We start from the raw sequence: 27,865 nt of genomic DNA, 5'->3' as shown, positions 1-27,865 counted from the left end.
TGATCAGTGTAAGTCCCAGTTGCATTTACTCCATTTTTTATTTGAATTATTACTGTACATTTACACCAGAAATTGTTCTTCTCATAATAAAGTCTGTAAACAAAAAATTTCGGTCCATTGTCATTTATACAAAACTGCATACTGCATTTATTTCCAATACTTTTTTAATTTTTCAAGACAGTCCAAGCAGAGAGAATGTCTTCACACATGTGCACAACTGGACTCTGATTTTTCTTGGTCTTCTTTTTGTCTTTTGTCAGAAGTCTGGCATGGGTCAGGAGCAACTGAGGAACTTTAGCTTCGGTCCAGAGCTCAGGGATGTACAACGACAGTAACTTCAACCCTGTTTCTGAGCAAAACACAAAGAAGAGGAATATTACATCAGAAACTAATTACACACGGTGGAATAAAAAAGCCAAATAAGTCTAGACATCAGAATATAACTACAGCACCATTTTAAGCCGAAATGGAAAATTTGAATCAAGAGCATAACCACCAGAATATACTGCTGCACTATTTAAAAGTGGAATATCTAAATAAGCAAATACTGCAGCATTTTAAGGTGGAACTGCAAATCTGAACTAGCAGATTGTGTGCCAGATCAAACATTGTTGAATGAAATGCCTGGGCACCAGAATGCAACTGCTGCACTGTTTATAGTGTATATTAATATTATGTATTATCCCTACACACTTAAAAGTTACAGTAGAGGTACATTATTGTATGAAATCAACATAATTTTAAAATCTAAAATGGTACCTTACTCTATATTAACTGTAGATTTTAAAATCATGTTGATGTCATTCGCCCCGTTTCATCTCCAGGACTTTTATTGTGTTCTTTTATTCTCCACAGTTGTATAATGAAAGATTACAGAGATCCCCCTCTCCTTCTGGAGAAGACTCTAACACCACTGCTGTACCTTTAAAGATACACTACAATGTTTGTAGCTTTAGTGACAGTAATGTACCTCTACATCAAGGGCAATACCACAGTGACAGTTTTTCTGACAGTAATTTAGTCCACTGTATGTGGATTATGCTCCTCTTACCTCTTTTAGTAGCATCATCTTCAGATGTGTGTAAACAGACCTTAGTCACAGTCAAGTGGAAAATATTAGAGGTTAGCTCTGCCTCTAATAAATGAAGCATGATTGTGGTACACAGCTGAAAGGCGTCCAGTTTGGAGAGGCTGGTTTTGTGGTACAGCTTTAAGAGATCAGCTCTTACAGCTTCATCAGAGAGCAAAGACTTTACCACAGTTTTATGAGACGTTATTGCACTCTGCATCCATTTCAGAGCTACACAGGTATTGTTTTCATCATAGGGAATCACACACAACGTCTTCAGGGTCCATTTAAAGAGTATGTGTGCAGTTTCATACACAAGACCCTCAGCACAGGGACGGACAGGCCCCAGCTCCCAGTGAGTGAGGACATTCACCAGAAGACATTTACACTTTTCCAGACTTCCCTCTCTGTCCTCACACACTGGTTCTGTACAGGACTGTGGAAGCTTTGGGTAAGCTTTCCCTCGCAATTTCTGCTTGTTTGGTTCTGGAAAAACAAAGCCAAAACAAACAAAATTATATAAGAGCAGAAACAGTACAACTCATACGACAAATATAAAGCTGGTCAGAAACGAGGAAAAGAATAGAGTCTTGAAAAACATGATTTTGTAAATCGACTTGGAGCTGTATTTAAACAACGCAACGTTAAGGATAGGGTCTGAAATGCTCCAGAATAATTTCAACCATGAAAACTGTAATTAAAAGCATATATCAAACAAGGCCCCATCATTTCTGAGCAGTTGAGGATCAAGACTTTCACAGGAAGGGCCCTGGAATAAGACTAGCCCTCTTCTCCACTTTGATAGCATTCAGAAATTCATTCATTCATTCATTATCTGTAACCCTTATCCAGTTCAGGGTCGTGGTGGGTCCAGAGCCTACCTGGAATCATTGGGCGCAAGGTGGGAACACACCCTGGAGGGGGCACCAGACCTTCACAGGGCGACACACACACACATGGACAGTTTTTAAGTCGTGTGTGAATATAATAAAGTGAAATAAAATGGCGGTGGATCTGAATAATTATTTAACAGAAGAACGGCAAATAATTCAGAGTTAAAACTGGTTTAAATTATGTCTTCAGATTTACTGATTTAGAATCCCACCCACATGGATTTTTGGACCGAGGCAGGAAACAGCAGCACCTGGAGGAAACCCATGCAGATATGAGATGAACACATCTTCTCCAACAGTAATGAGAGGAGAGGATTAAACCCCGAACCACAGTAACCTGGTGTCTACATGCAGCAACTGAATCCGTTTTCCCAAATCCAATGGGACATTTGTGTGTACTAAAATTCTGACCATAAACTTTTTATTTACACACACTCAAGTTTACTGACCGTAAAACGAAGAAAACACCCACCGTGCAGAGCTTTAATACTGTGCTTGTTGGTGAGGAGCTGAAGGCTGGAGAGTAAAGCTCTGTCCTGGAACAGCGTTCCACAGAACTGCAGCAGACTCAGAGCCTCGGAACCGGAGACTTCATAGGAGCGCATCGTTATCCATCCAGCGTCCCTACAAGCGCTGAGAGACTCCCTATAATGCTTCAGAACTGAGGCCAATGTCTGCAGGAAGCGCTGCACTACACTCACTTCCATTCCACTCCTGATCACACACACAAAACACAATGAACAATGTTAATAACACACACACATTCACAAAATACAATACAGACAGTTACACACACATACTAAATACCTGAAGAGTTTAATGACAGAAAACAGGGCACACAGGAAGTCACTGATAACGGAGATGGGAAAGCGTCTAGCCGTCTCTTCTGATGCACTGCTCTCCATCTCAGTCTGATTCTGTCCTGATCCAGTCTGGTTCTGACCCGGGTGTGAGAACCAGAGAGAACTGATGAGCCCAATCATGGCACTCAGCAACCTGCCATCCACACTCCTGTCAAATAAAACAAAAGATGAATTTTACTCAGATTAATTTTAAAATATAACTGTATTCACATTTATTTTTAATAAACTCCCATTCATACGGACCTCTTCTCTATCAACTGTACGATCCATGTAAGGACTCCATGAGCCTTGATGAGCTCATAAGCAGCTTTGGTGATGAGTGAACTCTTTCTGAGTACGTTAATAACCTGCATCTAAAAATATATATAAAATGTAAATTAAAAAAGTAAAACAAAAGGAAAAAAAAATAAAATGAGAATTAAAACCTGTAAAATATCAGTGCTTTCAGTTGATGGCCACATTTTCCCCCTCTGTTTTTATTTCTGACATTTGTGCATGTACCTGAGCAGGATGATCACAGAGACAGCTGCTGCAGAAGCCAAGAAGTGTGTGGAAGACGCCCTGCTGTTCACACATGTCAAAACACAGCTTGTCCATCATACCCTCATCCAGCACATTCAGAATCCACTCACGCTCCAGTTTGTGCTGAGAGAGAGAGAGATAGAGAGAGAACAGAGATAGAGAGAAAGAGAAAGAACAGAGACAGAGCGAGAGAGAAAACAGAAACAGAGAGAGAGACAGATAGAGAGCGAAAGAGAGTGAGAGAAAGAGCCAACATACATCAAATTTATCATTCTTCTAAATCAGAGACTTTAAATACACAATCAGTTGTTTTCTCCAGTGATGCTTCTTTACACTGTGCACTAAACCCATTTAAAATATGGCCAATCCCATGTGGGGCATCTGCTCTATGGAGCTTAATCTGCCTTAAACTTCTCACAGACAGTCATTCTGAGTGGGGCTGGAACCTTTTTCCTATTGCCTTATCTCCTACTAAAACGTGTGCCACGTTGCTCCTTCAGAAGCTTATTATCTTCAAAATTAAAGGTGAATTACCTCCATATCAAAGCTGTAAAAGAGTTTGAAAAAGTCAGGAACCCGATAGAGATCCACGTACTGAGTTCCTAAAAGAAATCTGTTGGTGACGACGTACATGTGCTCCTCTGTAGGAGAAGAAAAGTTGAACAAAATCAAATTAGAGAAAAAAAAAAAGCCAAAAGCAGCCCCATAAACATTAGCTGAAGTGAGATTCCACTTACCAGGCCTGAGGATCTGCTGAGCCACTTTTGCGATATACGTGGTGTGGAGAAACGACACTCTGAGGTTCTGCTTTTGAACACTGTTCCTTACTGTGTCCAGCAGGTAGAGAAGCTGAGGACAGGAGACAAGTTGGACAGCTTGTTTACCATTAAACATTCATCTTGTCTTTTAGACTATTAATGGGTGCACTGATAAGACACTGATTTTTCCTCATTCCGTTGGAATTTCACGTTATATATAAATAATAACGAATAATTAATGTTGGCTTGGGCGGCACGGTGGCGCAGCAGGTAGTGTCGCAGTCACACAGCTCCAGTGTGTTCTCCCTGTGTCTGCATGGGTTTCCTCCGGGTGACTGTCTGTGAGGAGTGTGGTGTGTTCTCTCTGTGTCTGCGTGGGTTTCCTCCGGGTGACTGTCTGTGAGGAGTGTGGTGTGTTCTCTCTGTGTCTGCGTGGGTTTCCTCCGGGTGACTGTCTGTGAGGAGTGTGGTGTGTTCTCCCTGTGTCTGCGTGGGTTTCCTCCAGGTGCTCTGGTTTCCTCCCACAGTCCAAAAACACACGTTGGTAGGTGGATTGGCAACTCACAAAGTGTCCGTAGGTGTGAATGCGTATGTGTGTGTCTGTGTTGCCCTGTGAAGGACTGGCGCCCCCTCAAGGGTGTATTCTCTGGACCCACTGCGACCAGATTAATTCAACAAACAGCATTGTGAAAAATATGACTGTAAACCAAGAGAAGACAGATCAGGTGGAGGGTTGCAGTCAGACACCAGTCTGATTACCTGTCTCTTCTCTCTGAAGTGAGCTCCCTCCAGATGCTCATAGAAGGTGCTCAGTATGTGGTATGCTGCCGACCTCATGTTGGAGTCTCTGCTGCTGAGAGCCACAACAGAGACGTCCAGAGCATGAGTGGAGACAAACTTCTGACAGTCCACCACCGACTCTGATTAAAGAACAGGGAGATACCAGGTCTCATTATGATGCAACTCAGCATAATTTACACAGTCTTAATTAAGAATTATAGTTCAATAAACAACATTTCTGAACTATTAACATAAAAATCAATACTTTACCTGGACGCAGAATGAAGCTGAAGAGAGGGAGAAGAAAGCAGGGGTCATACACACTCTCTCTTCCCTCTGAGAAAACCACGTCATCTCCCTAAATGTATGTTTAAATACTGTTTTATAAAACGTATGTTTGATATAAAACAATTTATAATTCTGTCAGAAGAGCAGCAGCTGCATTTTATAGACTTTAGAAATGAAAGTTCAGGTGTAGACATTAGGCTGTAAGATACCTGTGGCACTAGAAGCCGATCTAGTGGGAAATGTGTGACAGTGTTCAGCATCCTGTCTGGAGACAGCTGGGATAAAATCTGCTCACAGCTGGGCTGTTGCCATAAAGACGGACCTAGATGTTTCCGGGCTTTTTGGTGTTCCACAGCTGCAGATCCCCACAGTAAACACCTACACATACAAACATCAGACCATCAACATCATCCTCATAGTCAACCTTATCCCCACCAACCTCATTATCACCTTCATCGTCTTTATTCAAACATTTAAACGCGCCTTTATGAGGGGATTCATTCTATGTCTATTTTGACAGCACAGGAAATATAAAACCTGTTTATTTACAACACAAAATAAATATACATCATCATTTTTTCTGCATAATCCATATCAGGGTTCACATGGCAACAGTGCAAGTAAAGAAGCCCAGGCATCTCTGTCCCTACAACTTTCACCAGCTCCTCCTGGGGGACCCCCAGGCGTTCCCAGGCCAACAGGGGATATAACCCCTCCAGCGCCCAGCAGCCCGTCGGAGAGAGCTCATTTCGCTTGTTTAGTAACATGGGATTAAAAATACTTATACAGCCTGTTTAATAGTATTGGATTAACATTACCTGGGCTCATACTATTGTGTGTATATTTAAGAATATACACTTAAATCTCAAGAGAAAATGATCAACTTACTGAAAATCCAACAAGCTAATATTCTTCTTCTCATACTCCTTCAGCAGCAGCAACAGTTTCTGATCTGTAGGAATGTAAGTGTTTATTTAGCAGTTTTTCAGGTTCTAAATCTGTGCAACTACAGATAGATTTGATATTATAGACATAACATCACTGCATAGAGAGCAATGTTTAAAACAATAAACAGCAGCTGCTTCTCTATCACATACAGGGTCAGCTCATATATTGTTTGTTGTTGTTCTTCCATTGTGGCAGCTGCTGCAAGGGGTCACTGCTTTGGATCGCCCCAACCCCGATGACGACCTGCTCAACAGACTTTCACAATGGATGTCACTCCTGAGGCAACCCTCCCATTTCACCTGGGCTTGGGACCAGCACCAGGAGCACAACAGAGCAACCTCAGTGGCTGGGTAAATGATGGGAGTACACTCTCAGAAAAAAGGTATGGTAAAGTGCAGACAGTGTACTGTATCTTTAAAAGTTATAGCAGTGGTGTTAAAGTCCAGTTATGTTCCCTAATTAAAGGTACAGTATATGTTTCTCTGAGGGGACCACCACAGTGAAAATAGTGAACACACTGACGTCCAGCTTGGTTTGGCATTTCAGAGCTTGTCATTCTAATACTGGTTTATGTTCATACTGAATTACAATTCCTGTAAAACTACAGGGAACTTGTTTTTACAGTACTTCTGTACATAGCTCGTATATCTGAGTTAGATTCTATGAACCAGAAAATGACTTGCAGGTACAGTATTTGTACTTATTACCAGCTAGGTGTTTACCATAATCCTGTAAAAGTAAAGCACCACTAGGTAGGATATATTTGCTCAATGAGCTCCCTACAGATGCAAAAAGTGTAATTTACTTTTGTAGCACTCTCCTAAAATCAAGAGGGAGGGGGGAGAGAGGGGAGTGTTTTCCTACTTCCTCCATTAACTACATAGTGTGTTTTCTGCAAAGCTAAGCCAGGGGTAGCAACAACAGAGGCTCTATTCTCCCTGTTAAAGCTCAGGGAAGCATCACAATATTACAATAACATTGCTGCAGTGACCGTAAGATAAAACGCTACCTAGTTTACTTTATTTACCTGTAGGACTCAGTGTAGCTCCATAAGCACCAAGAAGAACTGGGAAGTGACTGCTGTTACAGACCTCAGGGTGATGTTTCACTAAAGAGAGCAGCAGGGACAGCAGTGCCTCTGAACACAAAGAGAAAATTGGGAGATTATAAGCTTCCATATTGATCAAAATCCAAAATTAAAACATCGATGTATGGGACTGGGACAGTATAGCAGTTAAGACCACTGTCCCTAACACAGATTAGAGCTTGATTCCCTGCTCGGGCAGGAGTCTTTGGTCAAGACTCAACAATGCATTAATCCACTGGACTGGTGAACTGAAACTTGCCTTTACACTGTGAGCTGCTTTCTGCTTCACTGTGGGGCTCCAGCATCGTGGGCAGGAAGAGTGAGTGACTAGTGACCATCATATGAAGGATTTCTACAGACAATAACTCTTTAGAAGTCTTTACATTTCCGTACATCAGCTCCAACATAGTGTTTAAGGTGGTCAAAAACCCAGAATCTTGGTAGCGATACCTGGAAAAAGAGGAAGAATACAAAAGATATACACAACAAAACATAAACCATATACATGTTCTTTAGATTAAAGGGTAATAACCAGAAGCTGCTCACTTTAAACCAGACTTAACAAACGCATTCCATTCCGATGCTTCAACATGTTCCGGAGCGCTCTGTAAACAGAAACAGAGTTCCACAGGACACTCTTTAACAAATGGCTGGCTTAACTGTAGACTCTGAATTCACATTATTTTGCATTATATAAACAGATAAAGCAGATTTTCACTTCTTATAATCCTCACTTTCAACATTTTAAAGTGTGCTGATTGTATTCTGGTAGTGTATAAATGGTTTACATGCTGGTACAAAATAATACAAATATATTTTCTAGTTACTTTTAGCTCCTGTTAGTTGGAACAGCAGCTGGGTGTGATATATATCTCATCATGTTTGTAATAAAACATGTACTGCCAAAAAAACCCATGCTGCAATCAGATACACACCAGCAGAGTTCTGAGTCTCTTCAGCATGTTCTCCTCTCTTTTAATCTGTGGATTCTTCTGTTCTTTGTATGTGGCTAAGAGCCAGAGGAAGGCAGCGGAGAGTAAAGACTTCCTCCAGTGAAGCTCCTCTGGAGAACCCACCAATTTCTCACTGATGGAGTCTGCCAACAGCCACCTGAATCAACATAAAACAAGAAAACACAGCGGTGCATGGAGCACAGAGAGAGATTAGTCTCAAAATACAAAATGTGTAAATCGTTCCAACAGTTAGACACAAATAACAAATATTTTTCACTATTCACAAAAAATATGTCCCAGTATGTCTCTCACGGTTTTCACAAATTCTGTTAAATTAATGAATGTGTTTTTAGTTTTCATAGATATTTCTTATTTTTAATGCAAAAAAATTAATTAATTATTTAATTGTCTGTAACCCTTATCCAGTTCTGGGCGGTGGTGGGTCCAGAGCCTACCCGGAATCACTGGCCGGAACACACCCTGGTGGGGGCGCCAGTCTTTCACAGGGCAACACACTCACACCTACGAACACTGAGACACAGGGAGAACACACCACACTCCTCACAGACAGTCACCCGGAGGAAACCCACGCAGACACAGGGAGAACACACCACACTCCTCACAGACAGTCATCCGGAGGAAACCCACACAGACACAGGGAGAACACACCACACTCCTCACAGACAGTCCCCCAGTGGAAACCCACGCAGACACAGGGAGAACACACCACACTCCTCACAGACAGTCACCCGGAGGAAACCCAGTGAGACACAGGGAGAACACACCACACTCCTCACAAACAGTCACCCGGAGGAAACCCACGCAGACACAGGGAGAACACACCACACAGACAGTCACCTGGAGGAAACCCACACAGACACAGGGAGAACACACCACACTCCTCACAGTCACCCGGAAGAAGCCCACGCAGACACAGGGAGAACACACCACACAGACAGTCACCCGGAGGAAACCCACGCAGACACGGGGAGAACACACCACACAGACAGTCACCTGGAGGAAACCCACACAGACACGGGGACAACACACCACACAGACAGTCACCTGGAGGAAACCCACACAGACACAGGGAGAACACACCACACTCCTCACAGACAGTCACCCGGAGGAAACCCACGCAGACACAGGGAGAACACACCACACTCCTCACAGACAGTCACCCCGGAGGAAACCCACGCAGACACAGGGAGAACACACCACACTCCTCACAGACAGTCACCCGGAGCGGGGCTCGAACCCTCAACTTCCAGGACCCTGGAGCTGTGACAGAGCTTAAACACTAAACACATGTGTTGTGTGCTGCAATACTGTGCCACACTGTGAAATATGTGTCACTACTTTGTTAGTACAAATCTCTGACTGTTATTTTAAACCAGGAATACATCCATAGGAAAATGGCCACAGGCCCATAAATCAAACCATTCCCTGCCAAAATAAACAGAAAATGCATAGCGTAGATACCTGCTTTAAAACAAAGTTACCTTTCATAGCCTTCTGGTTTCTGAAGGAGGGGAGGCAAATTGCTGATGAGCTGAGTTTGCCCAGGAGCTACAGTTCCCAGCTGAACTAAATTGGACAGAACCTCTATGCTCTGGTCCAGAGATGCATCAGCTTCAGTCTGCAGCACTGAGCTCAATAACTGAGTCAGAAACACTTTGGTCAGCAACTGCAGAACTGTCTTCTGGACTGTAAAAAAAAACAAAAAACGAAATAACAAAAAATAAATTAAAGTCTGGAGCTACATAATAAATAGTTACATTTATATCAATGACATTCACAACTCTGATCTCGAGTGAAACAATTACTTTAAAAGGGCTTTGTCATCTGCTCAGAAAATACATTTTGCTAATACAACATTTTCAAAAACAAAAGGTAATGCAAAGTTGTGGGGTCAAGCCCAAATAAGGAGCTGCTTTCTAAGCTGGATTTCTCTAAGACACTATCAAATTTGGAGTTTAAAAACCTGTTGCCATGTGCTGTTGTAAACAACACGCTTCCAGATCAGATCCAATATTGTTTTTTAATTTTCCCAATAAGGATTTCATAGCAATAATGCTACAGTTGATTTTTGTGCACACTCATAAGTAAGTTTGATGTTTTTTTTTTTACAATATTATAAACCACCAGGCCCTGTCCAGCGTGTTCCTGCCTTACGCCCAGGGAGTCTGAGTAGGCTCTGGAGGCACAGTGACACTGCGCAGGATCAAGCAGTTACAGAAATTTAATGAATAAACCAACAGGTCACATACTGGAACCTAACCCTGAGAAAACCTCAATTTCTAAACCAAACAAAGCTTGTTGGATTTTGCTGAGGCTTCCCACTGCATTCTGCCTTAAGATTAAGTTTATTGGCATTTACCAAAATTCATATATTGGCTCTTAATGCCCTCATAATTCAGAGGGTCCAGCAAGAGTCATTATATCTGTTTTACAGAAATTCAGCTTAGACGAGGAGTTCCTTATACGAGCATGACTTTAGTGGTCTATGTCCAGGTTTGTGCTTGTTCTCGAGCTCTAGGAGAAAACACTGACTCTTGATTGGTCTGCAGGGGTCCAGAGTTCCCGCTTGTTGAACGTAGCTGCTCAGCAGAGAGAGCGCCCCCTGGTTTGGAGCTGTGATGAATGAAAGGTCGTTCTGTTCCAGGCACCAGAGCTCAAAGCTGAGGCAGTGTGTAGAGCAGTTTTTCACCAGTAGAGCAGCCAGGAGGAGGCTAGAGCAGTGCTGGAGACAGTGGAGAAGCACCTCAGCTGGGATGAGTTTAGCATTCCCAGGCTCTTTCTCCAGAACCTATAGAAAACATATTTATTATTGTCTTTCTTTACTGCTAATTTAAATAGCCCTCTATTATTGCTTCTCTGGGCTCAGCACTGCAGAAACTGCATTAGGTATCTTTGGAAGAGTGTTGAAACGACCCCTCCCCCACCTTGATTTCAAGACAGTGCTGTAAAAGTGAATTACATCTTTTTACATGTTTTACTGTAAAGGGAGCCCTGGAGCAAAAATACAATTTTAAACTAAACATATTACCTAGTGTTGCTTTAAGTCAAGGATTTAAGAATCTACACCAAGCCAAACACTAGGATTTAAGACGCTTCAGCATCTACAACGGTGCTTAAGTTCCAGATATAAAATGCTACATTACATATGCCCAGAGTTTAAGGAACTACAACAGTTCTTAGGTCCAGAATTTAATAAGCCACAACACTACATGTGTTCAAGAATTAGGAGGATTTATTTAACACACCTGCAGCAGAACCTCCTCGAGCTGAGCACTCTGACAGGAGGCTTTGAGGGTTGCCAGATTGTGAAGGTGTGCTGCAGACATATAGGCGGCGCTGTATTTTCCTGGGGTAGAGGAGGTCTTTGTGAGAACAGTGATAACAGCAGTGCTGTAAACACTGAGCTCACCACCCTCGGACACCAAGTGGCGCTGTTGCAGCAGCAGAATAGCGGACAGCACTTCATCAACCGCAGACGGCTCCATGAACTCGTACAGAGCCAAGAAGGCTGTGACACATAGGGACTTCTCTTTAAAACCCCTGCTGGGAGAAACGGCTGTATTAGAAACAGCTGCAATGCCACATAATCTCTGTCATATTTGCAAATTCTCACCTAAAATAATCCAGAAGCTGTAATAAACAAGAAGCCTCAATACGGTGCCAACAACAGAAATAGAATTGGTTTTGTTTTAAATAAATGTTGACAGTGAGGCCGTTATATACAATCGTGGTTAAACATCTCAGATGTTGTAGTTGCTCATAGAGGGTTAATGATTAACTGTGTAGTCTTTGTAGATGTGACTGAAAAATAATTCAGTTTAGATACATACTATAGGTGGACAGAAAGCTCTTTTCTAGACCCCCAAAGTACATAGTACCATAGGAGTATTCATTCATTATCTGTAACTTATCCATGTTCCATGTTCAAGGTGGCAGTGGGTCCAGAGCCTACCCGGAATCACTGGGCGCAAGGTGGGAATACACCCTGGCGGGGCGCATAGGACTATTTTTATGCTTAAACTCTAAACACATGTGGTGTGTGTAAATTCTGAGTGTAATATTTTAAGTCTAAAAAAAGCCTGTTGTATCTCAGTCAAATTATCAACATCAATAAATCCAGGAAGCATTACACAAGAAGAGAGTGTGATACTTATCTAAAGTGTAAACGACCAGAAACAGTGCAAAAACAAAGTTTTGAGAATGTACTTGTTAACGTGCTGTAATTCTCTGAGCAGAGCCTTCTTTGTGGAGGAGAGATAAGAGCTGAGGAGCTCTGGGGAGTTGAGGTCTCTTAGAATCTCAGCAGAGAAATGCAGCAGGCGCAGGACACCCTCAGTCAGCTGGATACACAGCTGAATCACACACTCTTGGTCAAGAGAGTGAGACGGCACCACATCCAGCTCCACAGCCAGGAACCATTTTTCTAGAACTGGGTTCTTTAACGCAGACCTGATCACGGCAAGCAACACCTGAAAATACACCCAGAACACACACAACCACATTAGTCAATAGACAACTGGAGGAAACACAAGCACACACACTTGTTGGTTGTTTAATATTCAGACAACTTGCTTTTGCGTCCGAGGAACGGTTTTGATGCTGCCTTAAAATATGGCCAGATTAAGGTATCTCTGTAGGCAGCGTATTTAAGGTATCTAAGAATCAGGACAGCCCATGTGTTGGAAGTGCACACTATGACGTAAAATGCTCTCTAGGTTTTGGGACAGACCCATTGTGTTCTTTTACTTTTACAAAAACATACTGTCGCATAAACTTGAACACTGAAGCATGAAGAAAGACCATTTATAACATCGATTGGGAAATCATAAAAAAAGACGGAGACACAAATCTCAGGGGACAACAGGGGCTTACTGCAAGGCTCATTAAAGCCTCTCTGCTGGGCCTGCCACACCTCAGTGGCAAGTGACGAGCAAGGGTTACATTATTTTTTACTCCCTGGAATAGGGCTAGCAGCAAAGCGCATAGCAGCATGGAGTAAAGTAGGGCTTTGTGCCACATGACACTCCTCACTCGGTTCAGACACATGGCAGGATGCTCTGTGTATAAAGGTATAAAAGGCCAGAGATGGTGGAGGAGAGTAATGGAAGAGAGAGAGACCCAGAGACTTTAATTTTGGTTCATCTAGTGTCAAAACACTTTTTATTTTCAGTTTTGACACATGTATAGTGTTATTAATTAATGGCTTAGGGGCCAAACTGCTTCTGCCTCTGGTATTCTCATAAACAAAGAGGCACATCCTTTGCCACAGAGATGTTTTTTCCAAGTAATTCTTAAGCATTTCTGTCATTCCTTACATCAACAAATTTTGGAACAATGTAAAGTACAACTGGTATTTTTCATTGAAATGTTGATGTATACTGCAATCGATTTTTCTCAACTGAGACTTGAAAGCAATAAATAGCTCAGCCAGAAGTAAGGTTACATCTGTGTTCATAAAGGTGCTACAAAGGGTTCTTTGACGGATGCCATAGAAGAACTATCACTCAAGGAACCCTTTGTAGTGCTTTTATGTCTAAAGCAGCCTAAAGGAAGGGACTGAAGTAAAAACACCCCCCAAACAGGCACCTTCTCTCTGGAGACCTGCTGATCATATGTAAAGTCCATCTCCAAAGAAAGTTCTTCTGGTTCCTGAGATTCCGCTTGTGTTTGTGGAGTCTCTTCTGTGTTTTTCAGTTTGAGGAGTAGAGTATGTAGAAGCTTAAGAAGAGAACCCACCACCTCAGCTGCTTGTGCTTTGGGGAGCTAGACCAGGAAATATTAAAAATAAAATGTAGTATTAGATGCGTTTTACAACATAACAGAAATAAATGTGCATTGAATAACATCTTCCATATCATCATGGACATTCAAGAGATTTGAAAACTGCTCTCCATTAAATTTCAATTCGATATAAAATTATTCACACACAAACACTGCATTCATCCAATCATCTGACATAAAAAGGAAGAATACCGAGCTGAAAGTGTTCACGAAAGATCTGAGGTAAAGCAGGATTTGATTAACAGCAGAAGGGAAGTTGGACAGCTGGAGTTTGGTCAGAAACGTCTCAGTGGCCGGTCTGAAGGACTCCTGCAGAAACGATTCTGCTCCTTCACTGTAGCACTGCTTCAGAAAGGAGGAAATATCCGAAGCTGGTGGAGTTGGAGTGGAGTGTGGTATATTAAACTGCAAAAGATAAAAGCATGATCTAAAGCAGCTTATGAGACTTGGATCTAAGGGTAGAGATGTACTTGCTGTTAACTACATGTCCCCAGAAAATAAGCACTACGCATAAGCAAGGTGCAGCACATTCGTAAATGTCAGGGGGCAGGTCAGGAGATCAACAGATAACAATGGCGGATAGTTTTAAAGAAGGCTGTGTGAGAGACAAATCTGCAATTACTCCCTTTCCCTGGTCTACCGTCGAGCGGAAACTTCCAGTAACAGAAAGTATATCTCTTACCCTAAGAAGTATTTTAGTTTAAGATGCAATCAGTCTTTTACACCAACAGGTATCTGACAATATGTAGGAAAGTCATTGTTTTAACTCATACATTAAATGAGCATTTTGTATTTCTACAATTACAGACTGTAATCCATCTGATACTCTGCAACATTGTTTGACTTCTTTCACCCTGTTTCTCAATGCTCAGAACATTCACAGGTCTACAACAAAGAAGAAATGATTCGGGTGATGTGTGCTGTGTGTCATACACACTCTGAAAACACTCACCCATGTCTCTAGGGGATGAGGGGGAAGCCATTTTGAGTAGTACAGACAGAAGGAGTGGAGACAGGGATGGGGCAGAATGAGGTTCTCAGCAGAGAGAAGCTCTTTATCATGGTGTTGCAGAGTCACACACAGGGTTAAGGGATCCCTCTGAGAATGAAGGAGTTCGCACAGCACTGCACAGACATATTTACACACTCCACCTGCAAAAGAAACAACATTAAGTTGATAATAACATAAATTAGGCATCACATGTATTAGCCTTATGTTAAACATAGACAGCTGTGGCCCAGAGGGGCAAGCCTAAGGCCCAGGGAGACTCTCTGAGGTGGTGTGGTGCAGCAGATGCCTCACTTCCTGTTTCTCCTCCACAATTGCTGCAGGGAGCCCTAGTGGAGACATGGAGATGGACACTCGAAAACAAAAAGCACAGCGAGTGTGTACTTGAGGCTTGAAGGAAGTAATTGACATAGAAAAAGGAAAAAATGTCACTGTGTTTTCATGAATTTGAGGGTGTGGCCAAAGATTTAGCTCACCTGAGTTTTCAGGGTCAAATCACTGACCTTGAATGTTGTAAATGTGTGTGAATATACCTGTACCATGCATAAAACTTATGGTTTATTTACTCTTTAAAGACTGAATGAAAACCAACAAATTCAGGTTTAGGATCTTGTTCTGTTAAAGCTGCTTGTTTGAATAAAATTTGATAGCAGTGAAACGCTGCAGAGCATTACCCTTCTCCTCTCTGGAGCTCAGCAGCAGTTTGTTGCGTGCCTCTAGCACAGCAGGAACAAGGGAACTGAACGGAAAAGAGTGGAGGACTTCATCACTGAGGGACGCACCATCCTCCTCAACACCATCTCCACTGTCCTCCATCAGAGGTGTGTCTGTAACACAGATGGACACACAGTTACACAGATTCTGAACTTCGAGGACAGTTCATGTGCTGATAGTTGGGGATGGAACAATCATACAAATTATTAAAAAGTTCTATACCAAACACACATACACACAATTAATAACAATACAACGATGTCAGTAATTGTTTGAGATTTCACTGTGAAATAACATTATCTGCCAAAATACTGAGAATAATACCTGACACATTTACTTAAAATTGTCACCAAATATGATAAGCATACAGTATTTATACACAAACCCAATTTTGGGAGAAGTTGGGGAGCTCTGCAAAATGGAAATTAACCAAAATGCAATGATGTGCAAATCCCACAAACCCTGTATTTAACCAAAAACCATAGAAAAGACAATATTTCAAATGTTAAAACTGAAATGTTATTGTTGTTGAAAAAATATATGCCAATTTTAATTTGAAGCTAGCAACACGTTTCATAAAATTTGTGACAAGGCAACGACAGAGTTGTAAAATTGTGTAACGCTTTACGTAGTGAAGCAGAGGGGTTCTGATATCTCAGTGAGTATCTGTATGTGTCTCTGCCAAGTGGAACCCATTGCCCTTCCAAACTGACCTGATGCTGGAAAAAAATGGTCTAAACTGGGTTTCACTGTCTGCCACACGTCCGGCCAGCATTAAACAGCACTTATATATGCCCCAGAATAAATCTAAATGATTGCCAAGCCCGGCTCATCTGTCTTCAGTATGTGGTGGACTGTTTTATTCGCCACCAAGCGACTGACACTGGGCTTCAACTAGAACCAACACTGCTCTTAACTCACTCCATAATTCTTCATTTGTACTGGGCTCTGTTAATAAACTGCCATTTGTTTACACACTGCTCTTTGTTTTGTTCCTGTTTCAACCAGAGGATAATGAGTTCCCCACTTTTTAAGCCTTGGTTCCTCTCAAGTATTCTTTCTTATGCTCTGAAGGATGCTTTTTGATGACAGCAGTTGTAAAAGTGCTCTATAGACAAAACTGAATAACCAGAATTAAATTTGCAAGGGAAAGCTCACCACTGAGGTATGGTATCTGTGAACTGTCTGTCTCTCTGTCCTGCCCACTCCCTTCAGCCTGCAGACACACAGCTTCCTGCACCATAGCAGCAACTTTATCCATGTAAACATAAGGGTTATTCACCACCTTCATCAAGACCTGTGAGCACAGAGAGAAACAGAGAAAAGAAAGTAAGTAAGAAAGTACCTGTACAGATCAGTGCAGAAGCTATACTGGAGTAATTAAAAACAATAAGTTTATTGAGTCTAATGAAGCACCTGGTCTAAAAACAGGAGAACTGTTTCTTGATGTGATGATTCTAAAGAGAGAAGGTGATCTACCCACATCTCCAGTTCTGACCAGGTGTGTTCAAAAACACCACTGTCTCTCAGCACCTGCACACAGCACCAAACAAAACATATAGGATCATATTTAAAGCAGACACGACGTTCCTTATTCCAGATTTACAGTTGTTAATCTACTACAGACTACTACTACTATTGACTAATGTGTGCGCTGCTGTGTGATGGACTGGCACCCAGCAAGATTTTTCTCACACACACCTACGGACACTTTTGAGTCTCCAATCCACCTACCAACGTGTGTTTTTGGAGTGCGAGAGAAAACCGGAGCACCCGGAGGAAACCCACGCAGACACAGAGAGAACACACCACACTCCTCACAGACAGTCACCCAGAGGAAAGGCACACAGACACAGGGAGAACACACCACACTCCTCACAGACAGTCACTCGGAGGAAACCCACGCAGACACAGGGAGAACACACCACACTCCTCACAGTCACCTGGAGGAAACCCACACAGACACAGGGAGAACACACCACACTCTTCACAGACAGTCACCCCGAGCAGGACTCGAACCCACAACCTCCAGGGCCCTGGAGCTGTCACAGAGACACTACCTGCTGTTCCACCGTGCCAACCTCTAATTTATAATTATAATTATATTACTGTTATAGTTAAAGTTTTAATAATCTAATGTTTTCTGTCCATGTTAAGGCCTAATATGATGCCTAAAGATTTTGTTTCAATGGTTGCAATTAAAACGGCCTTATTTTGACAACCACTTTCCCACTCTGTGTGGGGTTCAGTTCACCCAAGTTAAAACAAAACACAACACTGTTAATGATGTGGACAATAACAGCTGTGTCTATTGCATCTTGAAAACTGTTGAAATCTTCTGAAAATCTTGTAAAACGTCTTTGTTTTTTGTTCTACCCAAATGGGCTTGTTTTCTAGACCCCAGTTTCCATGTTCTTACCTTCAGCAGCAGTTTCCTGGTGGAGCTCTGCAGGTTTGTGCTGCTACTGCTGATGTACATCTTCAATAAAAGATAGAAAACTGAACCTTCTCCTTGTCCTGGACCTGCACTTACTGCATCCTTTAAGTAACAAGAAACACTCTGTTAACAAAACCTTTGACCAGGGTCTTAGCCTGCTGACAGAGAATGTAGAGACCTTTTTATTATTATTTTCTTAAAATTTAAAAGACATCCCACTAACGACCCACAGACCTGGAGCCGGAACCAGGAGAACTTGCTCGCAGGAAGCTCCAGGGCAAGCTGCAGAATCTGGTACTGGAGAACTGGAGGAACCTCGTTCTTCAGTCCCTTCTCTGATATAATGCCTGAAAATTTTTATACCGTTTCATTCTCTTTAAAAAGAAAAGTACTTGTGATGAACACGATCCCCAAGAGTGGCGTTACCTTGAAGCAGTTTGCTGAAGTCGAACCTGCTCTGACTGATGAGGTGAGGAACAACCTTCTGATATAAACACAACACCTGCAGCAGTAGTGCTTTACACAGGATCAGCTTCGGATCATTCTCACCTGCCGCACACAACATATATTAAATGTACAATACATATATTACCATATCAACATGTAACATAGTGTTATTGTGTACGGATTTTCAATGCCAATATTAAAATATTCAGTAAATCGCTGTAAGGACCTTCAAACCGTAAATCTGCTCCAGTTCTAATTTAACGTAATGTGAAGAGAGTATATTTAATGTCATTCAGGGACTTTTTTTGGTTAATTCTTTCACAAAGATTCATGCAGTATAAAGAAAAACACTTTCCAAAGGTGTAGATAAAGAAGTGGAGACACGTGTGACAATATATATAACTACTATAATCGTTAATCTATATTATACTCTACAAAAATATGCCTGAGATCCAAGTGTCAATCTCTACACTGCTGTCAAGGCATTAACTGTGTTCCACTCACTCTTACTGTTCACAGAGCTACTGGCTAGAAGTAACTATCTGGAGCCATACTCTGAAACCTTTTTATAGAAAGAGGATCATTTTCTATAGCAACATCTTCCTGATTATCATTCTCATGATTATGGGCAAGAAAGTGTTCTTTCCTTCAGCTGTGTGAGGATATTTTGTCTGAAATGGCTTGAAACAACTCTCTGTTTGTCTTAAAAAGGAAACCTGCCTCTTGCTCCTGCATGGTTTCAATGTGGATTCAACGTGGCCAAATGTGAGTACGACCTCAGACTCTTTGTGAGTGCATTCTGCAGTGAATTTGGCATAATTTTAAAAAGTATCATAAATTCCAATAATCTAAGGCCAGCTCAGAAACTGTTTAAAGAGATTTAATTCATTTATACATTTTGGTTAAAATAATGTGGATTTGAGGAGTGTAAGTAGATTCACCAGTAGATTGACCAGAGGAGGATGGGTCACCCCTTGTGAGCCTTGGTTCCTCCCAAGGTTTCTTCCTCAGCTGGGGGAGTTTTTCCTTGCCACTGTCGCCCCTGGCTTGCTCACTTGAGGGTTTTACATTTGTCTTAACATTTCATGTCAAATCTTTGTCTTACTGGAATTCTGTGAAGCTGCTTTGTGACAACATCAGTTGTGAAAAGCGCTATATAAATAAATTTGATTTGATTTGATTTAAAATCAGACTGAATTAACTGATTTTACGTGTTCTGAGGAAATGCCTTGGAGGAAATTTCAGAAATGAATAACGGGATAATGGATCATTTCTCTTTTTATATTTCAACATGAAAATGGTTCACACACCATTACAGGTTTCCTGGGTTTTGACCTCCTCCCCTGATTTTGTTTCTTTTTCAGCAGTGTTTTCATCTCCATCTTTTTCCTTCTTTGACAGCGACTGCCACGTGGACACAATCGACATAACATCAGGCACAAGCTGAGGAAACAGCAAAGCAGATATATACATGTCAGTGATACATATATGAGTCAATGTTCCTCTTGCTCAGCTGTGAGTCTCTCATCTCTCACCTTGCTCAAAGCCTCTCTGTAAAGTTGAGTGAACTCCTCCATGGCAGAGGAGCTATACGCATTCAAACTGTCCCATGCTGCTCTCTTCAAACTGTGCTCCATGTTCTTCTGAGCTCTCTTCAGAATGAAGACCAACACAGACAGCGTGGCGTGCTGTCCAACAATTGGCAACTGTTCAACAAGAAATTCAGCAGAGAAATTGGTCACCTTTTTAACCTGAAATTAGAGGGGATAACCCATCAAATCTAACAACTACACAGAAACACAGAAAAAACAAATCAAAACTCGGAGACTAGGGCTTGGTGATTTAATGGTAAAACTGTATACCACGGTATTTAAAATGTGGACGGTATCTAAAAATGAGGGTGGTATTTATGATGTGTGGTGTGACGGGTCGAGAAACAACACACACCCCGTAGCCCACTGCAGTTGTGAATTTGGGTTAAAAGAGATAGGAATGAAGCTGAAAACAAACAAAATACTCAGAAGACACTCCACACTCCCAGGTATGAGGCTTTATCCTGTTTTGATTATTTCTGTGTTCATTGTTTAACACGTGTCACTGTTGGGCTGTGCTGAACTGAACTGCACAGCACCGAAAACCCTTCACATGAGGCTCCCGCAGCACGACACACACACACACACTTTTTTTCCTTCTCTATTCTAGTTATTACCTTTAATTCCATTACATGACAGTAATCCTAGTGTTGTATTGTTTTAGACTATTCATGCTAGTTTGGATGTCATTTTATCTGGATAAGAGCACAGATGATATTAGGTAAATATGTGCCTATAAAGTGCATATTATTATTTCATTTTTCTCTATATTTGTTGTGTTTTACATTTTTTTTTATTTCTGCACCAACAGAAATTCCCTTTCCATCTTGCACTTGATTGGCGGGTTCTCGTTATAACACACAAACACTGCTGTATTTTACTTTGAGGCCTTGAGTGAAGAAGGTCTTGTTGCAGACTGGAGGCAGAGATGTGACAAGAACCATGTTCAACAAACGAGGAACAGGAATTGCTTCATGAGACTGGAACGCCTGGGAAACCTCCGGCTGAGCCTGGTAGATCTATGCGCAGGAGAGAGAACGATTAAAAAGAGAAAAGAGAGAGAGAGAGAACACACAAGAGAGACACAGAGAGAGCAGATATAGCACACAGAGAGAGACAGAGGGGAATTAGTTGCAGATCAGTTACAGACCAGCTTTTCTAAAGCACCCCGAATGAATGAATGTAAGTAGCATTAAGTATCTTGCCAATGAGACACTTATAGAGTGGTGTGGTGGATCTGCCTGAGCTGGAACTCAAAGCCCGGCCCACTGGGTGGAGAGGGGTGGTGTTATCCACTAAAAAAAACAACCACAACCTATAAATAAATCACCTTTTTGAGCAGAGTTATGCTGTCGAGCCATGCTCCTTTCGCCCGTGGAGCAAAGGAGAAAGGCGTTTCTTTAAAGAATCGAGGCAGAAGGTCAGGACTGTGCTTCAGGACACTGACAAGGAGCTCACACACAAGTTCATCCTCTGTGGCCTGCTTCAGACTCACTGCAAACTGCAGCAGGACCAGGTTTCCAGTCCTGAAAACACAGGACACTATTGTTATACAAACACCAGCTTCAAAAAACGACACGACAATGTCTGAAATTACAATAAAAACAAGCGCGATGGCCAGTGAATTCTAATCAATTACACAAACAAGACATTAAATTATTTATTTAATTTATGTATTCATATATTTATCAGTCATGGGGATCAGTGTCATGGGGGAATGGGAGCAAAGCAGGACTAGCAAGTTTAGTTTATTTCTATATTTACACTTAATGTTGTGACTATGATCAGATGTAGGGCTGGACAATAATTCAATATCTATATAATTGCAATATAACATGTTTCAATAACACTTATATGATTTTTAAACTCATTTTCAATATTTAGTACACATTATTTACAGCATTGGTCACAGACTGATGGTCATTAGACGGCGTTGTCTTTAATTCATTCACTCAATTTTAAAGTAATTTAAAATATTAATATTGACAAAGCAGACATAAGGAGGAATATTGACATGAGGAGGGTGATGTCGTGTTGTTTTCAGTTCTGTGGGTTTTTTAAAGTTCATTTCAATATTGGAAGTATATCGTATCGACTGAAATTAAGAATATAATGTGATATCATTTTTTGGCCGTATCATCCAGTTGTAATCAGGTAATAGTCACGTTTTATATATTAATATATATATATATATATATATATATATATATATATATATATATATATATATATATATTTTTTAAACCATGCAATTTGCAGAATTTTCATCCAGTCATTAGACATCTTTAATTCCACCCTGTTATCTATTACATGAACTGCCCCCAGTTCACATGACAATCTTTGACACTGAGGCAAATACATCTCCTTGAAGCTGTGGGCTTCTGTCACATCACTCCAACCCAGAGAGCAAAGCCAATTGTGCTCGCTAAGGACTGCCAGCCCATCACCAAGATTCAAACACTGATCTCCTGAAGATAAGGCCAATTTTTCTAGAGATTTTTAGCTCAAGGATCACACAGTGAGGCCCAGAGTTATAATATAAAGCTGCTCCCACTATTTATTTAATGCATTCTTTACAGAAACTTTGTTTCACAATATTAATTTAACCTATGTTTGACTGACCTCTGTGCTGTGCCCAAACTTGGGTCGTAGAAGCTGATCCCATGTTTACATGAGCAGCAGACATCGAGAAGGAAGTTATGAACCAGATCTCGCACGAGGAGACTTCCTCCCTCCTGTTTATTCACAGCCTGAAAACAGAGCAGTCAAAAAAAAAACAGTGAGCTCAGGACAGAGACAACACAGGAGAAATGGTGAGACTGATATTTAACCATCAGAACCCTGTGAGGAACCTACAGCACTGGATTAATATAAATGATCACCAAATGTCCAGTGCTTTTTTAGAAATCTGGAAACGCATTTGATTCTTCAGACTTTATTATCCCCTTTCTCCCTCTTTGGAAACGTCCTAGAAAAAACTCTGGATAAAATCTAAGTCAGTATGTGAAAATGGAAATATTCTCCTGCACGGGCGCTGCTCCAAGCCTAAAGCATGTGTTTCATTTCCCACTGTGAGAGCACCCCTGATGCAGAGAATTTACTGTGAGCTGCATATGTGAAAAACAACTCCGGGACATCACCGGCAGCAGTTACGTGACATCTGCAAACAACCTATAATCAGAGCAGTTATGATTTGGGCGCTGGGTCATTGTCAAAACTGCAGTCACACTGAGGTGGTGGTGGCTTATTAGTGTGTGTTGTGCAGGTACAAGTTGATTAGACACCGCAGTGCTCTGTTATCACCTGAATGTCAGAGGAGGCTGTGTCTGGAATCCCATTCCATTTGTACAGAGACGCAATCTGAGTCAGAGCAGATGCACTGAAGAAACGCACTTTCTGAGACTTACTGATGGATGTACTGTGTACAACCTACAGAAAGGTAAAGTTGGGTTAAAAACACGAAATATTTGCAGATTTTCACTGGGTAAAACACATGTTTTAATCAATAGAGCGTGTCCTACTTTCGTTTGTAAGGTGGAAAGTACAAGGCTAACGACTGAAATTCTGTCTTCTTTCAGTCCAGTGAAGATTTCTGACAAGAAACCTACAGAGCCAACAAATGAACAGAGTTTGTCTCTAGATGGGTGTTTATTATAACACTAAAATCCACATCTCATTTTATTTAAAAATTACCTTTTGTGTCCAGTATGTGTCCTATAATGGAGCTGTCTCCACACATCAGGAATGAAAGAGCAAACTGAATATAGGACATACGGACATCTGGCCGGCCCTTAAACAAAACAAAACAAATTCATTATTTAATTTTCATTTAAACAATGTGTATTTATTCACAAAGTCTTGTGCTGAGGTTCAATACATAGATATGGAGAACACATTTTCCAGGAAACACTTGAGATTATTTCAACATTTCTCAGTGAAGTTTGGTTTATCTTGAGTGTGAACAAAGTTTGAACTCCACAGATTTCCCTAATAAACAAGCAGAAGACTGAGAATAAGGGCAGCAGGTTGTGTCTCTGTCACAGCTCCAGGGACCTGGAGGGTGTGGGTTCGAGTCCCTGTGTCTGCGTGGGTTTCCTCCAGGTGACTGTCTGTGAGGAGTGTGGTGTGTTTTCCCTGTGTCTGCGTGGGTTTCCTCCAGGTGACTGTCTGTGAGGAGTGTGGTGTGTTCTCCCTGTGTCTGCGTGGGTTTCCTCCGGGTGACTGTCTGTGAGGAGTGTGGTGTGTTCTCTCTGTGTCTGCGAGGGTTTCCTCCGGGTGACTGTCTGTGAGGAGTGTGGTGTGTTCTCTCTGTGTCTGCGAGGGTTTCCTCCGGGAGACTGTCTGTGAGGAGTGTGGTGTGTTCTCTCTGTGTCTGCGAGGGTTTCCTCCGGGAGACTGTCTGTGAGGAGTTTGGTGTGTTCTCCCTGTGTCTGCGAGGGTTTCCTCCGGGAGACTGTTTGTGAGGAGTTTGGTGTGTTCTCCCTGTGTCTGCGAGGGTTTCCTCCGGGAGACTATCTGTGAGGAGTTTTGTGTGTTCTCCCTGTGTCTGCGAGGGTTTCCTCCGGGAGACTGTCTGTGAGGAGTTTGGTGTGTTCTCCCTGTGTCTGCGAGGGTTTCCTCCGGGTGACTGTCTGTGAGGAGTGTGGTGTGTTCTCTCTGTGTCTGCGAGGGTTTCCTCCGGGAGACTGTTTGTGAGGAGTTTGGTGTGTTCTCCGTGTCTGCGTGGGTTTCCTCCGGGTGCTCCTGTTTCCTCCCATGCTCCAAAAACACATGTTGGTAAGTGGATTGGTGACTCAAAAGTGTCCATAAGTGTGAGTGTGTGAGTGAGTGTGTGTTGCCCTTTGAAGGACTGGCGCCCCCTCCAGGTTGTGTTCCTGCCTTGCTCCCAATGATTCCAGGTAGGCTCTGGACACACCGCGACTTTGAGCTGGATAAGGGTTACAGATAATGAATGAAGACTGGGAATAAGCTAAAGACTGGAGAAGGCTGAGGGCTTACAGCACGGTCTCGGATGCGTGCAAGGTTGAGGAGAGTTTTGTTGAAATTCAAACCACTGAAGATTTCTCGTGCACAGTCAGCGCCTTGGGACACCATTGCAGCCAAAAGACTCAGACACTGCCGCGCAAGTCTGAACACCAACACAAAAAGAGAGAGACAGAAACCCAGTATTATTTCATTTAGGATATTACTTTACTAACAGAGCTTTGTGTAGCCCTCCAGTTGTATATAAACCATCTCAGATAATGAGATGATCATCACTGCCCTTAATGGTGAGTCAATCGTGAAAACCACAGAAACGTACTGATGTCGGCCAGAGGCCAGGGAGTTCTGCAGTAATTTCATGTGTGAGGAGACAACCTTCTTCACGATGTTGGTGCCGACGATGCTGAAGTGAGACAGATCACTCGCTGTTCGCAGCAAAATCATCTCTAAACTCTGAAATATCAGCATCATCTGGAATAGAATAAAAGAAAAGCAACAAAAGGCTGTAAACTACAAGTAGCACAGGTATAGGTTAAAGGCAACATCTATGATTGTGGGAAGCTGTTGTTCTCTCTGGTTTGTTTATGTTCAGAAACTCCACCTTTTTTAAGGTGGAATGGTTTGTTTGACGAAAAAATGACAGTTGTTTGTACGCGTTGTTTATCTACATTTTCATTCACTGTTTGAATTACCACAGAAACTTGAGCTGTTAGTTTTGTAGAACTTAAGATGTTTGTTTACTATCATGCAGTTAGCCCTCTCCTGAATTTAGAGTCAGTTCCACCTTAAGTAACGTAAGTTTAACAGCAAAAATAAGTCAATATTAACCATCCATAGGGTTGGAGGTCTCTTTATTGTCTAAAAACCTCCAGATGGCGTTTCTCTGCCGTGAGCAGAGAGAGAGAAAGCCTAGCACCGGATCCAGGGACTTTGTTTTTTTTACCCATTTACAGACACTGGGTCTTCGTAAACATATTAGAGTGGTTTCCAGCGCAAACCAATTGGAGTGTAGCACATGAGGAAATATCTTCTGAATTTTGTAACAAAGTGTTATTTGAGTAAAATCGTGAACGGCACCTTTAAACCTGAACTATGTAAATTCTGGGAAAATTGGAGACCTCACTGGTGGAAACGTACACAAACACACACCGAGCCTACTGTTCTGTTGTCTGTTTTTCCTCCTGAACACCGAGTAGTAATAATATGCCTGTAGATTTTTATTTCTATCACACCAATGAGTTTTTCTGCTTCATTATTATTTACATCAACGTTAGAAATATAATTAAACTTAAATATTCATTGTTTGGGGGTATCCCTACAAATATGTTCACACTACATTTAACCCAGGCATGTTTTTCTGGCCAGTGAACTCACCTCTGTCTCAGAACAGCCTTCTTTCTCAAGTAAAGACAGTATTTCTGAGCATTCAGCTGAGATTTTAATGTAGCCCTCTACCACATCGTAAAGCTCTGTAGACGGGAGCTTTTTTGCAGTTCTTACAAAGGTTTCCAAACCTAAAAAAAAAAAACACAAAGAAAAAGAAAAATCTGAGAATGTGAATTAAGTATAATGATAAAGAGCAGTAGCACAGTTCAGTTATATATCAAATAAAACTATGGATATTGTGTTTTTCTTTACTGTAGTAACAGTATTATTGTTGGAACACTGGTGTGTGCTGGCATTGTCCTGAAGGAATTCAGACACAAAACCATCAGTGAGACCAGGTACTGAAGCTGTGTTATCAGTTCTGGAGGGAGCTCCATCATTCCACAGCCCAATGCTGAGATGTAGTACAGGTTTTCCCTCTGGCACTGAACATTTCAGACTTCAGGCTCATGTACAGCTGCTCCAGAGCGTCCCATTGCAGCAGTTGTGTTCTCTCGGTATAGAGGTGTTAATCGGAATAAATGACGGTTAGAATAAGCTACAAATTCTATGAGACACCTTAAAAACACTAAATCAAGTGAAGTAGTTTATAAACCCAGTGCTCGCCTCTAACCGCGCTGCTCGGCTCGTTCAGAAGGGACTTTAACACCGTTCCGTTAAACTCGCTCTCGCTGCTTTTCCTCTTCTTCGCTGTGGATTCTGTCGCTTCTGCATTTCGTCGTTTTTTAGCCATTTTCCAAAAAAAACTTCTCTGAAGTTTACACACGCGGAGAACCACACGCGGAGCCGGGTCAGCTCCCTCCAGCAGTTGGTTGCCAGATCCTACTATTTAATCATTAATTTCCCCAAACTTGAATTAGAGCTGGAAACGTAAAGGAAAGCTATGAGAACAGTGAACAGAGACCTTATTCAAGTGTAAAAAAAAAAGAAAAAAGAAAAAAAAAAGAATAAGGACATTAAACGTTTTTACTTACAATTTGTGACAAGAGTCACCAGGAATATATACAGGTAATTTTTAACTAAAGCCGTGGAAATATTATTTCTTTGTGATTATGTATGTTTGTTTTTGTGTGCATATGTTTATATATTGTTGCAGTTTTTCATGCCATGACAGACCAAAGATGAATTTCGTCGTTGTGGACAATACAGTTCTATACATTTTCAAACACACAAGTTGGGGTGAAAAACTAGAACCTGGCAACCCTTATCCACGGCATCAGCGTGAAGCAAGCAAGAACACTACTGTATCAAACATGGCGGACAGAGGATAAGAGTCTCCTTGTTGCCTATATAGTGCACTACGACTTTTTATAATATATCCTTGCTCCCTACAT

At 41.7% G+C, this 27,865-nt stretch overlaps 1 protein-coding gene across 1 annotated transcript; it reads right to left on the bottom strand.

The window, feature by feature from the left end:
* Positions 1-39: 39 nt before the first annotated feature.
* Positions 40-27,264, bottom strand: LOC136678514 (nucleolar pre-ribosomal-associated protein 1-like). Its single transcript, XM_066656562.1, has 41 exons — positions 27,138-27,264; positions 26,520-26,659; positions 25,465-25,616; positions 25,161-25,290; positions 23,856-23,952; positions 23,684-23,766; positions 23,466-23,591; positions 22,785-22,912; positions 21,493-21,688; positions 21,044-21,181; positions 20,106-20,276; positions 19,881-20,013; positions 18,550-18,672; positions 18,358-18,470; positions 18,106-18,225; positions 17,103-17,219; positions 16,845-16,983; positions 15,647-15,799; positions 14,916-15,115; positions 14,156-14,368; positions 13,769-13,945; positions 12,389-12,651; positions 11,428-11,722; positions 10,715-10,970; positions 9,664-9,868; positions 8,144-8,318; positions 7,755-7,813; positions 7,468-7,658; positions 7,149-7,259; positions 6,062-6,125; positions 5,383-5,551; positions 5,156-5,243; positions 4,865-5,025; positions 4,085-4,196; positions 3,882-3,988; positions 3,327-3,470; positions 3,069-3,178; positions 2,770-2,973; positions 2,435-2,676; positions 1,052-1,555; positions 40-349 (listed from the first exon to the last, which is right to left on the bottom strand). The coding sequence occupies exons 1-41, from the start codon at positions 27,262-27,264 to the stop codon at positions 165-167; spliced, it is 6,621 nt and encodes a 2,206-aa protein (XP_066512659.1). The 3' UTR covers positions 40-164.
* Between the last annotated feature and the right edge of the window lie 601 nt (positions 27,265-27,865).

This window comes from Hoplias malabaricus, chromosome Y, assembly GCF_029633855.1.
Source record: "Hoplias malabaricus isolate fHopMal1 chromosome Y, fHopMal1.hap1, whole genome shotgun sequence".
NCBI classification, from domain to species: Eukaryota; Metazoa; Chordata; class Actinopteri; order Characiformes; family Erythrinidae; genus Hoplias; species Hoplias malabaricus.
The sequence above is the reverse complement of the archived record's forward strand: the minus strand, read 5'-3'. Positions and strand labels throughout refer to the sequence as shown.

Coding starts and splice junctions, on each gene's coding strand:
- LOC136678514 (XM_066656562.1), bottom strand. CDS start 27,264: ATGGCTAAAAAACGACGAAATGCAGAAGCGACAGAATCCACAGCGAAG. Junction 20,277..21,043: donor TCTTCACTCAAGGCCTCAAA/GTAAAATACAGC, acceptor CTTGTTGAACAG/TTGCCAATTGTTGGACAGCA. Junction 1,556..2,434: donor CAGTATTAAAGCTCTGCACG/GTGGGTGTTTTC, acceptor TTGTTTTTCCAG/AACCAAACAAGCAGAAATTG.